A 14,725-nucleotide genomic window follows, 5' to 3' on the forward strand; every position below is an offset into this window, starting at 1 on the left:
GATGGCTTTCTGATGTCCGACTTCCTCTTGCAGGATAGTGGCTCCGAGGTAGGAAGACAAGTGGGGGAGCCCCAGGATTGCCCTCGGCTGGCTGCTGGAGTATCTCCAAGCTGAGCCCAGGAGAGGGCTCCCGGGGGGAACGGGCTTCTCCAAGAGGTGTGGTGCCAGGGCTGAGAGTGGAGGGTCCAGAGCCGTAGAGAAAAAGAAGAGGCCAATAGGAGAGGCTGGGGACGGAGTTAGTGGAGTGCTTGCCTAGCATGAAGAAGGTCCTGGGTGCGATCCCTAGCATCAGAGGCATATGCCTCCATGCCTGCCTGTCATCTCAGCACTCAGGAGGTGGAGTTCAAGATCACCCTGGGCTACCTAGAAGGTAAGCTAGCCTGGGCTACATGTCAAAAAAGCCCCTCGCAAGACATCCCCACTTACCAATTTTCCTGGTTGTAAGAACTTTTTTCTCTTTTGTGATGAGAGCGCCCCCATGTGTTTCTACCTTGTCATATATATATATATATATATATATTTTTTTTTTTTTTTTTGGTTTTTCGAGACAGGGTTTCTCTGTGGCTTTGGAGGCTGTCCTGGAACTAGCTCTTGTAGACCAGGCTGGTCTCGAACTCACAGAGATCCACCTGCCTCTGCCTCCCGAGTGCTGGGATTAAAGGCGTGCGCCACCAACGCCCGGCGACTCCTTATTTTTTAATTTTACTAAAAACTTCTAATCTCCTTGGTTGATAAACCTTCGAATGTATCCTGGCTCACTTAATTGGAATACATCCCCACCAGTAGCCCCGGGGAGGATCCAGAACAGCAACCAATAGCAAATTTGTTCAGTCACCGCTGGAGAATCTGAACGAGGAGCTGAGCACTGTCCTTGGTGCTGAGTGGCGCCCACAGCCTCACAGAGAGAGGGCTAGTGGGTCTAATGATGAGAGGATCCTAAAGAAGTGTCAGTAGACAAAACCACAACAAGGATGGCTCAGCGATCTTAACCGGTTCTCACTGGCAATTCCAGAACAGAGCAAACACCTCACTTGTCAATCAGGACGAGAGTTCTTTTGTGTGGAGCAGGGAACTCTATAGCTAAAAAATGGTGAAGAAAGCAGAAATAGGACAGAAAGTGAGTGGGTCATTTGAATTCATTATCTGTCTGGCCGCCTAAGAAATCAGAAAAGAGGGAGAGCAGGAAGATGGCAAGGGAGAGAAAGAGAAGATTACTAAACAGCTTAGATCCCACATATCAGATGATTCATACAATTCATAACAGTAGCAAAATTAGGGGCTGTAGAGATGGCTCAGAGGTTAAGTAAGATGTTGCTCATCCAGGGGTCCTGAGTTCAGTTCCTAGTAACCACGATCTGGTGCCCTTTTCTGGCAAGCAGAGATGCATACAGACAGAACACTGTATACAAAATAAATTTTAAAAAAACAGTAAAATTACAGTCAAGAAGTAACAATGTGGTAAGCTTTCCTTTTCCATTCACATGCTTTTAAGAGGACTTAACTGATGGCTTCTTAAGGAGCCTCCTTTTAAAAAATTTAAAAATTAAAAAAAAGAAGTAACAATGAAGCTGGGTGATGGTGGTCCATGCCTTTAATCCCAGCACTTTTGAGGCAGAGGCAGGTGGATCACTGTGAGTTTGAGGCCACTCTGGTTTACAGAGATAGCTCCAGGACAGCCTCCAAAGCCACAGAGAAACCCTGTCTCGAAAAAACAAAAAAAAAAAACAAAAAACAAAAAACCAAGTCTGCCCTGTGTTAATTTATAAGGAAAGTAACATAGCGATGACCAATCCAGAGTTGGACCTGGTGACTCAGCTCTATGATTCCGGCTCTCTGGAAGGCTGGGGCAGGAGGGTTGGCTTAAGTTCAAGGCCAGCTTGAGCTACAGCGTAAGATCCTGTCTCAGACAAACAAAGGACTAACCTAGTGTTTGTTTGTTTTTTTTAAGATTTATTTATTTATTACATACACATGCCAGAAGAGGGCACCAGATTGAATTATAGATGGTTGTGAGCCACCATGTGGTTGCTGGGAATTGAACTCAGGACCTCTGGTAGAGCAGTCAGTGCTCTTAACCTCTGAGCCATCTCTCCAGCCCCCCTAACCTAGTGTTTGGTTTTGTGTGTATTGGGGATTCAACCTAAACTCTTGCACATGCTAAGCAGACCCTCTACCACTGAACTGTATTCACAAACTACACACGTGTGTGTGTGTGTGTGTGTGTGTGTATTAATTTCTTTCTATTTTATTAAACACAGTTTTAAAAATTATTTATAAGACGGGCGTTGGTGGGGCACGCCTTTAATCCCAGCACTCGGGAGGCAGAGGCAGGCGGATCTCTGTGAGTTCGAGACCAGCCTGGACTACCAAGCTAGTTCCAGGACAGCCTCCAAAGCCACAGAGAAACCCTGTCTCGAAAAAACCCCCCCAAAAAAAATTATTCGCCAGGCGTTGGTGGGGCATGCCTTTAATCCCAGCACTCGGGAGGCAGAGGCAGGCGGATCTCTGTGAGTTCGAGACCAGCCTGGACTACCAAGCGAGTTCCAGGACAGCCTCCAAAGCCACAGAGAAACCCTGTCTCGAAAAAACAAAAAAAAACAAAAACAAAAAAAATTATTCATATTTTGTATGAATTGGTGTTTTGCTTTCTGTGTGAGATTCCTCTAGAACTGGAGTCACAGACAGTTGTGAGCTGCCATGAGTGCTGGGAATTAAACCAGGGTCCTCTGGAAGAACAGTCGGTGCTCTTAACCTCTCTCCATCTTTTTTTTTTTGTTGTTGTTTTGTTTTTTTTATTCCCGAGTGCTGGGAATAAAAGCGTGCGCCATCAACGCCCGGCTACCTCTCTCCATCTTAAGCCATCTCTCCAGCCCTCCATTTTATTTTATGTCTTTGAGTGTTTTGCCTGCATAGATGTCTGTGTATTACTTGCATACACAAGACATTGGATCCCCCAGAGATAGTTGTGAATTGCTAGGTGAGTGCTGGGAATTGAGCCCGTGACCTCTGAAAGGGTAGTAAGCACTCATAACCACTGACTCATATCTCCAGCCCACCCTTTCTATATTTATTTTTGAGACAGTCTTGCTATGTTGACCAGGCTTGCCTTGAATGCACAATGCACACTTCAACCTCTCAGGGGGGTGGAATTACAAACATAAGCCACTAACCCAGTTCCCAATCTACTTTTTTGTTTGTTTTCTAGACAGGGTCTCACTATGTAACTCTGGCTTTCCTGAAACTCACCATGTAGACCAGGCTGGCCTGGAACTCACAGAGATCCACCTGCCTCTTCCTCTTTAGTGCTGGGATTAAAGGCATGAGTCACTACATCGGGCTTTTCCAGTCTACTTAACTACATGAAATGTTCATTGTAGAGTTTGATTTGATCTGTTTGATCCAGTGCAGAAGGAGCTCAGACTAAACCAATAGCCTTCCATAGACTGTAGCAAAGGGTGACAGGAGTTACTTTATAACAGACACTGGAAGGAAGATCTAAGATGACATTGCAACAAAAACTGGCAACTTTGCTGCCTGTTGCCCATAGCCTGAAAGTTTTCATTCAGTGTTTTGTTTCATTTTTTTTCTGAGACAGGGTCTGCGTACCTCTGTTTGTCCTAGGATTTAGACCAGTCTTGTAGAAGGCAAACAATCCTTGTGCACACAGATAAGCACACAGATAAGCACTGGGGAAACCTTGAAAGCTAAACATGCAGAAATGCTTCAAAGGAAGCAGATGCTTACCTGTCTTCCTCCTAGAATGGGAACGGATGCCATTTGCAGCCTGGTGATCCTTTGCTCCCTGCTGAGCCAGTCTCGGTCTTATCCTCCAGAATTTATATTTACTTATCCCAGACCCTTTCCACCTAAACCTTGAGCATTGCCATTAAACCCATCCTTATGAGTGATGTCCCTTGTGCTTTACAGCAGCCTGGGTGACTTCTCTGATATCTTAGGGCCAGGCCAATCCTGACAACCACAGGCCTTTTGTTTACCTCAGCCATTTTCCCTAGATCCTGAATCTTGGGCACTGAGTCAAAAGTACCCATCTTAATGAGAGAAGCCAGATGTACTTCGTAAAGAATTTTAAAGCAAGCATGTCTTTTTGTTTGTTGGTTTGTTTTGTTTTTGTTTTTCTAGACAGGGTTTCTCTGTGGCTTTGGAGGCTGTCCTGGAACTAGCTCTTGTAGACCAGGCTGGTCTCGAACTCACAGAGAACTGCCTCACCTGTCTCTGCCTCCCGAGTGCTGGGATTAAAGGCGTACGCCACCAACGCCCAGCTGCATGTCTTAAATTTATTGTGTACTTGGGAGTGAGTTAATTATCAGAACACTTTCCCCCAAAATTGTGCTGTCCTTACATATGGCTGAAATAAGCCAACTGGTGTCAGACTCCTGAAGTTTGGACCAGTGATTTTTTTTTTAAGATTTCTTTATTTATCACATACACAGTGTTCTGCCTACATGCCAGAAGAAGGTACCAGATTGAATTGTAGATGGTTGTGAGCCACCATGTGGAACCCCTGGAAGAGTGGTCAGTGCTCTTAACCTCTGAGTCATCTCTCCAACCCCCAGTGATGGTTTCTTAGAGAAACTGAACTGAGTTTCATTCTTTTTTTTTTTTTTTTTGAGACAGGGTTTCTCTGTGGCTTTGGAGGCTGTCCTGGAACTAGCTCTTGTAGACCAGGCTGGTCTTGAACTCACAGAGATCCACCTGCCTCTGCCTCCTGAGTGCCTGGCCTGAGTTTCATTCTTACATCACCCAGATGCTTCCCTGTCAATCATAGGGCCTGCAGGGAGCCTCCCACCCCTGCAAGGCTAACTAACTCACAGACACTCCCCACTGTTGTGAGAACTGAATTCAGGACCTCTGGAAAAGCAGCCAGGTGATCCTGGGTTCAAATCCCAGCAGGGACTGTAGAGATGGCTCAGAGGTTAAGAGCACTGGCTGCTCTTCCAGAGGCTCTGAGTTCAGTTCCCACAACACCCTACCTCTGCCTCCTGATTGCTAGGATTAAAGGTGGGCACCACTACTCCCAGCTACTAAGCGGGCTTTTGGAGAGGGATGTGTCTCAGTTGGTAGAGTGCTTTCCTTGCATGAACAAGGCCCTGGGTTTGATCTACCATACTGCATGAATCATGGCTGTGCATTCCTGTAGTACTCAGGAGGTAGAGAAAGGAGGGTCAGAAGTTCAAGGTCATCCTTGGTTACCTAGGAAGTTCAAGGCCAGTCTCAAAAAAGCAGGGGGAAGGCCTGTTCTTATGGTCTGAATAGTTATTAGGTATTTATTAAGTTCTAAAGGCTGAAATAATACATTAGCTTGTGATCATTGTATTCAATGTCAGGGTTTAGGCCCAACTCCAAAGAAGTCACTAAGATATTGGAGACCACATTTATCCATCTTTAAGTTGGAGATGATGCTGACTTCCTACGCTGGTGTGGATCTGTGAAGTAGCAGAGAAACACTTGGTTTTTTCGAGGCAGGGTTCCTCTGTGGCTTTGGAGGCTATCCTCGAACTAGCTCTTGTAGACCAGGCCGGTCTCGAACTCACAGAGATCTGCCTGCCTCTGCCTCCGGAGTGCTGGGATTAAGGGTGTGTACCTACACTGTCTGGCTCTATGGCTAACTAGTGTGGTTAGCTTTGCACTCTGATCTTCAGGCAAGCTTTATTTGTTAGATCACAAACAACATATTACCACATACTTCTGGTCCTCAACTGCTCCTTCAAGGAGGAGGAAAATACCACTCTTTTTCTTACAAGTCTGAGCTGTTTATTTTCTGAGATTGTGTCTTATAGTCTGTAGCTGAGGATGACCATGAACTTCTGACCTTCCTGCCTTTACCTCCCAAGCACTGTGATTACAGGCCGTGTGCCATCACACCCACTCTTCATAGTTCTGGGCATGTGCCCTGGTTTGCTTTAATTGTCCACTTGAGACAGCCTACAAGTCACTTTACTGGGAGAAGCCTCCTTTGCCTCCATTGCCTAAATTCAGCTGGCCTATGGGCATGCGTTGGAGGGTTATCTTAATTGTTAACTGACATAGAATGGTCATCCCACTGTGGGTGGTTCCATTTCCTAGATAGGTGGTGCTGGGCTACATAATAAAGCTAGCTAAGCATGACCCTGAGAGAAGCAGCAAGCAGCATTCCTCCCTGGCATCTATTTCAGGCTCTCGCTCCTGACTTAGTTTCCCTCGATGGCATTCTGCAACATATTAGATGAAATTGGCCGGGTGGTGGTGGTGGCGGCGGTGGTGGCGGCGGCGGCGGCGGCGGCGGCGGCGGCGGCCGGCGGCGGCGGCGGCGGCGGCTCACGCCTTTAACCCCAGCACTCTGGAGGCAGAGACAGGAGGATCTCTGTGAGTTTGAGACCAGCCTGGTCTACAAGAGCTAGTTCCAGGACAGCCTCCAAAGCCATAAAGAAACCCTGTCTAGAAAAAAAAAACAAAACAAAAACAAAAACAAAAAAACCCTTTCCTGATCCTGGCATTGGTGGCACACGCCTTTAATCCCAGCACTCTGGAGGCAGAGGCAGGTGGATCTCTGTGAGTTCAAGGCCAGCCTGGTCTACAGAGCAAGTTCCAGGACAGCCTCCAAAAACAATACAGAGAAACCCTGTCTAGAAAAAAAACCCTTTCCTACCCTAGGTTGCTTTTAGTGAGAGTATCTGATCACAGCAACAGGATAGATATAGAATAGGGTGGAACTCAGGGCTTTGTGTGTGCTAGGCAAGTGCTCTACCAACGGAGTTACATCCTCAGCTACTTTTTACAGCCTGAATTAACGTGGCATATGTAGGTGTGGCAGCATGGCAGAAGATATCTCTAGGAGTCAGTTCTCTCCGCCCACCATGCGAGTTTGGGGGCTGGAAATGGGGTCTGCAGACTTGGCAGGAGACTCAGTTTTCTCCAGTGCAATCTCATTGGTAAATTATCCAATCCCAAGTGATCAGCCCTAAGCTCATGTGCATATGAGCAACATTAAATGGACTCAGTGTGCTACACATACACACACACACACACACACCGATAATAATTGAAGAGGAGGTCACAAGTTTGAAAAGTAGAGGGACGTGGGATGAGCTGTGGAGAAGAGGCAGGAATGGAGATGATATTACAGTGCTCATGTTTGAAATTCTTTTTTTTTTTTTTTTTTGGTTTTTCGAGACAGGGTTTCTCTGTATTGTTTTGGAGGCTGTCCTGGAACTCGCTCTGTAGACCAGGCTGGCCTCGAACTCACAGAGATGCGCCTGCCTCTGCCTCCCGAGTGCTGGGATTAAAGGCGTGCGCCACCAACGCCCGGCTGAAATTCTTTAAATAATTATTAATTATAATTAACTATGTACACATAGGTTGCATGTGCTCTGGCAGGTGTGTGACGGTTACAAGACACTTTTGGGAGGTTGGTTCTCTCCTCCCACCTTTACGTGGGTTCTGGGGATTGAACTCAGGTCATCAGGCTTGCATGGTGAGGACTTTACCTGCTGAGTCATCTTGTCTAACACAGGCCTATTCTGATCTGGCCATCAGCACTTGTTAGCAGAGGTTCAGAGGAAAGCCTGTCCCATTTACTCTCTGCCATCCCCCAGCTTCCCAGAAGAGCCTTCTTCACCACCTGCATAGAACATGGAAAGGCTGGGGGCTTCTGTCTCCCCCATGTAGGTTAGAAAGGGGGATTGTGGCAGGAGGAGGAGACGTTTGACTTTTCAAGATACTTGGGTTCTTTTTTTTTTTTTTTTTTTTTTTTTTTTTGGTTTTTCGAGACAGGGTTTCTCTGTGGCTTTGGAGGCTGTCCTGGAACTCGCTCTGTAGACCAGGCTGGCCTTGAACTCACAGAGATCCGCCTGCCTCTGCCTCCCGAGTGCTGGGATTAAAGGCATGCGCCACCAACGGCCGGCGATACTTGGGTTCTTTGGACATGCATTCCTGTTAGAGGAACTGGCTGACTCAAAGTCAGCTTCAACCTGGGCTGGGATCCTGGTGGTCTTTAGCCTTCCATTCAGCTACTGAGAGTCCATGTGACCCCCTCCCTGATGGTGGGTAGCCCAGGGACGTGGTCCTATGTCTGCAACTGATGTTCTTGCCTCAACCATCTTATAAGATGTCCTCTCTCCCCAGCACTCGGGAGGCAGAGGCAGGTGGATCTCTGTGAGTTCGAGACCAGCCTGGTCTACAGAGCAAGTTCCAGGATAGCCTCCAAAACAATACAAAGAAACCCTGCCTAGAAAAAAACAAAAAAAAAATAGGTTTGTATTAATCATAAAATAATGACTTACACAATTCACTAACTTTTCTTTTTTTTTAAGATTTATTTATCATGTATACAGTATTCTACCTGCATGTACACTTTCATGCTAGAAAGGGCACCGGATCTTATTATAGATGGTTGTGACCCACCATGTGGTTGCTGGGAATTGAACTCAGGACCTCTGGAAGATCAGCCAGTGCTCTTAACCTCTTGAGCCATCTCTCCAGCCCCCACTAACTTTTCACAGTGACCTATTTTACACAAGGGGAAAACTGAGGCTGAAAAAATTTAATTAGCAATTAGCTGGTTGAAACAAAACCACACACACCACCATGTGTTCACAGCTCAGGACTCTATTGTTTTTTTTGTTTGGTTTTTCGAGACAGGCTTTCTCTGTGGCTTTGGAGGCTGTCCTGGAACTCACTCTGTAGACCAGGCTGGCCTCGAACTCACAGAAATTCGCCTGCCTCTGCCTCCCAAGTGGCAGGACTCTATTTATTTATTTATTTTTTTGGTTTTTCGAGACAAGGTTTCTCTGTGGCTTTGGAGGTAGGACTCTATTTTTAAATTTTATTTATTATTTAGTTTAGGTATACGAGTGTTTTTCCTGTACCTATATCCTTGTACTGTGAGTGTGTACCTGATGTCCTTGGATGGAGGAAGAGGTCATCAGGTCCACTGGAACTGTAGATACAGATGTTGTGAACCTCCACATGCTCCCTGGGAATCAAACTCAGGTCCTCTGTATGAAGAACAAGTAATCTGAGCCTTTTCTCCAGCTGGGGACTCTTGCTTTATTTTGTTGTTTTATTCTGTGAGACAGGGTCTCTGTGTGACTGTTCTGAAACTTGCTCTGTAGACTAAGCTGGCCTCGAATTCATGGAGATTGCCTACCTCTGCTTCCCAACGGCTGGGATTAAACACGTGAAGGATCACTGCTGATTAACTCGGGATTCTTTTTTTTTTTTCAAGTCAAGGTTTCTCTGTGTAGCTTCAAAGACTATGCTGGCCTTGAACTCACATAGATCTGCCTGCCTCTGCCTCCCGAGTGCTGGGATTAAAGGTGTGCGACACCACTGCCCGGTTTATGTTAACGTTGTTACTTTATACATTGATTGTAATCTGTACACTTAGTTTATTTTTAAATTTTTGCTTATTTTTATGTATATGGGTGTTTTGCCTGCATGTATGTATATGCACCACTTGCGTGCCTGGTGCTTGTAGATGCCAGAAGAGGGGTCTGTCCTCCTGGAACTGGAGTTACAGAAAGTTTTGACAATGCCCATGTACATTCTGGGAACCAAACCAAGGTCTTCTGCAAGAACAGCAATGTTCTCAACTGTTGAGCCTTCTCGGTAGCCCATTGCACGACTGGTTTAATGAACCTTGGGCGGTGTCATCACTCAGAAACCACCAGGTCCTGAGACTGGAGTTATGGACTCAAGGAGACACCCAATCCCTCCCATCCTCCAGAGAGGACTGCAGTTCCCGCGCGATCCACTAGCGAGCGCTGCGCCACGTCCCTCCCCTCTTCACTCTCTTCTCGTTTGTTAGCCGAGCTAAAAAGCCCGCCTCCTGCCCCATAAGGCCACGGGGCCGGAAGTTCTGCCCTCTCTTCCCGTTCCCCATCATGTCGGTGAGTAAGCGAGTGCTGGCTTTGCCTCCTTTTCATCCATCTCCATCCGAGGCCGGCGGAGCCCACGAGGGCTTTCTTGCCGGAGGAGGACGGAGCCCGCGATGCTGGTGGCACTGAGGCCGGCAGGGCTGTGCGGGCCGGGGGCGCAGGGCTCGGGCCCGCCTGTCACATCGCCTCCCATTCTAGGAAGGCGTTCAGGTCAGCGGCCCCGGGGACCCAGACCGGGGTCTGGGGCTGCAGTGAGTGCGAGCGGAACGTGCCAAGCTCCGTGGCGGGTCTCAGTCGCGGGGATTGAAGCTTGTTGGTGCTGGGCAGTTTCTGCGGGCCCCCACACCCAGGGCCGGTGCTAGTTTTTGGCCCAAGGCCGCAGACAGCTTCGGAAGCGGGAGGGGTGTCGCCTAGGCGCGTGTGTCCTGTTGTTTTTTGTGGTTTTTTCCTTTTTTTTTAGGGTTACATTGTATTCTCAGGTCTGATTGGCTTTCTAAAAGCCGTGGTCTCTTACCCTAAACGTTGCCCCTATTAGGGTTCAGGCTTATTCTCGGCATTCGTGGAGCCAGATACACTCCCGACCTGACCTCCCTCCCTTCCTGCTTTCTAAGCAAATGGGTTGAGACCTTTTAATGGGGGCGTTCGTAGGATTTGGGACGAGAGAAATAAATGAGATGTGCCAGTGGCGATGACACTGGTGGCCTCTCGGCTTTGGCGGGCCGTGAGGGTGTTGACTGCTGTGTTCCTCCCTGTCTTGCAGCAAGATCAAGGTGAGAAGGAGAACCCCATGCGGGAACTTCGCATCCGCAAGCTCTGCCTCAATATCTGTGTTGGGGAGAGCGGAGACAGGCTGACCAGGGCAGCCAAGGTGTTGGAGCAGCTCACAGGCCAGACACCTGTGTTTTCCAAAGGTGCGTGATGGCGGGCTGGGCAGAGGGCTCGGCTGGTCTGAGCAAACCAAACACTGGCGCAACCTTGATTGGAGGGACCTACCTGTGCGTCTTACCTCTAACTTTAGGCTCTACCATTACTTCCATATTTGCATAAAAAGAATTGCGATTCCCTCGTTTTGTGGCATCAGAGGTTTAGGGGCACAAGTGAAGCATGGATCCTGTTGCAAGTGGGATACGGGTGGTCCCTGGTGTGGGTTTAGGTACCTTTTCTTGCTGGTACCTCCAGGGAACTTGGCAAGAACGTTTGTACCGTGTCTGATGGGAGTACGATAAGCTTTTAGAAAACAACAGCCTTTATCAAGCGGGTTCTGTGGGGTGCCCTCCAGTTGTCTCTTCCGTGCCCCATACTGGATGTTAAACCCAGGTTCCTTGGCATTAAAGCCATGTTTTCTTAGAGTACAGTGGTCAGGCCAGTAACCCCATTACACAGGCTGACGAGGATTGCTAGTTACGGCCTTGCCTGGGCTTTACCTGAAATCCTCTGATCATAGCAGTTTTTGTGCCTCTTCCTTAGGGTCATGAACTCAGGAGGCTGTAACATTGCAGGTTCTTATTCCTGAAGGATGGCTGGGTAAATTAGAAATTGAAAGCTGTGTTTTCTGTGTTAGAGATGAAGCTATTGACACATTAGAATGCCACTCAGAATGTGAGTGGAAGCTTGAGTCTAGAGCTACTGTTGGGAGCATTGTGAGTGTGACATTACCTGAGTCTGTCCTCCACCTGCAGCCAGGTACACTGTCAGGTCCTTTGGCATCAGGAGAAATGAAAAGATTGCTGTTCACTGCACTGTCCGTGGAGCCAAGGCAGAAGAAATTCTGGAGAAAGGCCTGAAGGTGAGGCTGGCCCCTGTGTAGACAGATCGGGCTTAGACTCAGCAGTGCTGAGCTGTGTTTTGGTTGGTGGTTTTGGTTTTTCAAAACGGTTTCTCTCATTGCTTTGGAGCCTGTCCTGGAACATGCTCTGGGGAACAGGGAGGCCTTGAACTCACGGAGATACGCTTACCTCTGCCTCCCGAGTGCTGGGATTAAAGGCGTGCCACACCACCACCCGGCTTTGCTGGCATTTTTCTCTGCCCTTTAGAAAGAAGTTGGGATTGTTTGATGGGATCTGTAGGGGGAGGTGGGTTTCTTTAGAGGCCAGGTTGCATAGACTGGTTTTGCTCTGGCCCTACTGGGTGCTCATTTGAGCATGTATCCATGTGACATTTGAACATGGCGAGTAACACGAATTCTGCATTTTTCTTTTAGGTGCGGGAGTATGAATTACGGAAAAATAACTTCTCAGATACTGGAAACTTTGGCTTTGGGATTCAGGAACATATTGATCTGGGCATCAAATACGACCCAAGCATTGGGATCTACGGCCTGGACTTCTATGTGGTATGACTCTTTCCCCTTTCCCACGCTGCCTGTCTGATCTCGCGTGCTGTCTTGCTGTTGGGGTGTTGGTGTGCTGGGTTGCGGCCCTGTGTCCTGTCTGCTCATGTGTCCCCTTGGGAGGAAGGGCCTTGTTTGCGGCAAATGAAGAGGTTCGGCACGCACAAGATAGACTGGTCCCTGCCGTTGCCGAGCTTCTGGGCTGTGCTGTACCTGGCTGCACTGTGGCATTCCTGTCTCGACTCTTCCTTAGGCACGTTGTTCCATGCCCTAGACATAGAAGTGGGTGTGGGTGATAACACACGTGCTCAGATGGGGATTTTCATGTGGAAATGACCGTGTTTTCCTAGGAGTAAAGGGGCAGGAGTAAAAGTGAGAAACCTTAACACCTAAGATGCAGACCCCTAGACGTCTGGGGGTGGGAATCAGAGGCTAGGGCAGCCGAGCTTTGGGAAGAGCTTTAAGCAAAGGGGTTCGAGTATGTGTTTCTTTGTGCTTTTTAGAACTTAAATTTTCCACATTGCACATGTAGGTTTTTGTTTTGAGTCAGGGTCCTTGGTTTGTGTAGCCCAAGCAGGTCTTGAACTCCCTGCCCGAGTCTCCTGTGTGTTAAGATTCTGGGATCTACTGGCACACTCTGGATGTGTGACCCACAAACATACCAGATCTTAATGTGTGTGGGTGCTTTTACCTGTTTGTATGTCTGCACCAAGTGTGCCTGGTGCCTGTGGAGGCCAAAAAGGGCAAGGGAATCAGCCGTCTAGAGAGGCGTTAGAAGGTTGGGGAGCCATGTGGTGGTAAAGGTCCCAGCCCGCAGAGCATGTGCGTGTACTGTGGTGTGTTGTCTGGGAAGCTAATGACAGTTCTGTCAGTGTGGAGATGTCAGAGTCTGTTAAGTTTCTAGGTGACTTGAAGATGAGTCTTGTCCGTCTACTGTTGATCCTAAGCTGGCTAGATGACTGTTGGTTATTCCTGGCACAGGTGCTGGGTAGGCCAGGTTTCAGCATCGCAGACAAGAAGCGCAGAACAGGCTGCATTGGGGCCAAACACAGAATCAGCAAAGAGGAGGCCATGCGCTGGTTCCAGCAGAAGGTAAATTATCTCAAGTGAACTGGTGGTGTTGGTTACTGGGATTGGGAGCTATGAAATATAGTGCTATTTGGTGGGTAGCTTGTTTTAAAGGTAGACCAATTTGTTAAGTGACTCCCAGAGTTGGTGGCTGAGAGGAAGGCCCAGGTGTGAGTGGAGGCAGCTGGAGTCAGAATTCTCAAACGTTAGTTTTTGTTGCAGTTCTTGCTGTTGCCTCCTGTTCTGAAAAATACAATCTCTTCTCTTTCAGTATGATGGAATCATCCTTCCTGGCAAATAAATTTTATTCAAAAGGCCAATAAAATTTTTTCTCAGAAATGCATGTTACTGTTGTGTGTTTGTGAAAGGGGGTCCAGCCACGTTCAAACCCTGGACCTCAAGGCCTCGATGGGATTGCTGGTGGCAGCCTGCGTCCTGGATCCAGTGTTTCCCTGCAGCCCAGAACCAGCATTGTGCTTGCATGCCCTGTGGAGGCGCTGTGGTGCCATGGGCCCGGTTTAAATGGGATTTGAGAGGTATTGGGGGTTAGGGTTTGGATCTAGTTGTAATTAAGGGCTGGGTGCAGTGTCCCATGTCCTAGTGTTTGAGACTCAATGTGTAGTGGAGGGACTACAGGCTTCTGGTGTGGTGCTGAAGAGTTTCGTTGCCTTTAAAGAAGGAGTTTGGGAGGCAGTGTCAATAGGCAAGTCTTCCAAGTCCTCCCTTTATTAGCTATGTTTACTAGAGCAAGTCTTGCCTGTTTCCTCCTTTGTGGAAGCAGTAATCCTAAAATCACTACTAGGCATGTAAGTACAAAAAGATTTTGTGTGTTTTGTGCATGAAATTTTAAAAGTTGGCTTCTTTTTCATGTACAGATCTTTGTAACCAGTGGTTCTTATTCCTTCTTCCCCTCCCCATATCATTGAGATGGTGATCGAGTAGACTATTGTAGGGATTGTGGAGATGATACAGGTGGAAAGCTTGCTGTCTGAGGGCCTAAGTCCAGTGTCCATTACTCACAAAAATAATTGGCAGATGCCAGCAGCTTTGGCCAGCAAGCCTAATGGGAAGTGCCAAGTCCTAGTGAGTGACCCTAGGAAAAACAGTTGATGGCACCTGTGGAAGCACACACAAAAAGTTTTTTGTTTTTGAGATAGGGAAGCTGTCCTGGAACTAGTTCTTGTAGGTTGGTCTCGACTCACAGAGCTCACCTGCCTCCCGAGTGCTGAGAATAAAATTTTTGTTTTTCAAGATAAATGTAGCCCTGGCTGTCCTAGAACTTCTTAAGCAAGCCAGGTGGTCTTCAAATTCCCAGAGATCATCTACCTGCCTCTGTGCTTGGACTAAAAGCATACATAACCATGCCCTACCCTCAAATTCATTCATTTTTGGTTTTTTAAGGGTTTCTCTGTATAGTCTTGGCTTTCCTGAAATGCATTCTGTAGACCAGACT

At 47.6% G+C, this 14,725-nt stretch overlaps 1 protein-coding gene across 1 annotated transcript; it reads left to right on the forward strand.

Annotated features, from left to right (window-relative positions):
- Nucleotides 1-9,750: 9,750 nt before the first annotated feature.
- Nucleotides 9,751-13,611, forward strand: Rpl11 (ribosomal protein L11). The gene is made up of 6 exons (XM_040756347.1): nt 9,751-9,887; nt 10,636-10,786; nt 11,555-11,661; nt 12,076-12,207; nt 13,186-13,296; nt 13,544-13,611. The coding sequence occupies exons 1-6, from the start codon at nt 9,882-9,884 to the stop codon at nt 13,571-13,573; spliced, it is 537 nt and encodes a 178-aa protein (XP_040612281.1). The 5' UTR covers nt 9,751-9,881; the 3' UTR covers nt 13,574-13,611.
- Nucleotides 13,612-14,725: the final 1,114 nt, after the last annotated feature.

Source organism: Mesocricetus auratus, unplaced genomic scaffold (genome assembly GCF_017639785.1).
Source record: "Mesocricetus auratus isolate SY011 unplaced genomic scaffold, BCM_Maur_2.0 Super-Scaffold_100014, whole genome shotgun sequence".
NCBI lineage: Eukaryota > Metazoa > Chordata > Mammalia > Rodentia > Cricetidae > Mesocricetus > Mesocricetus auratus.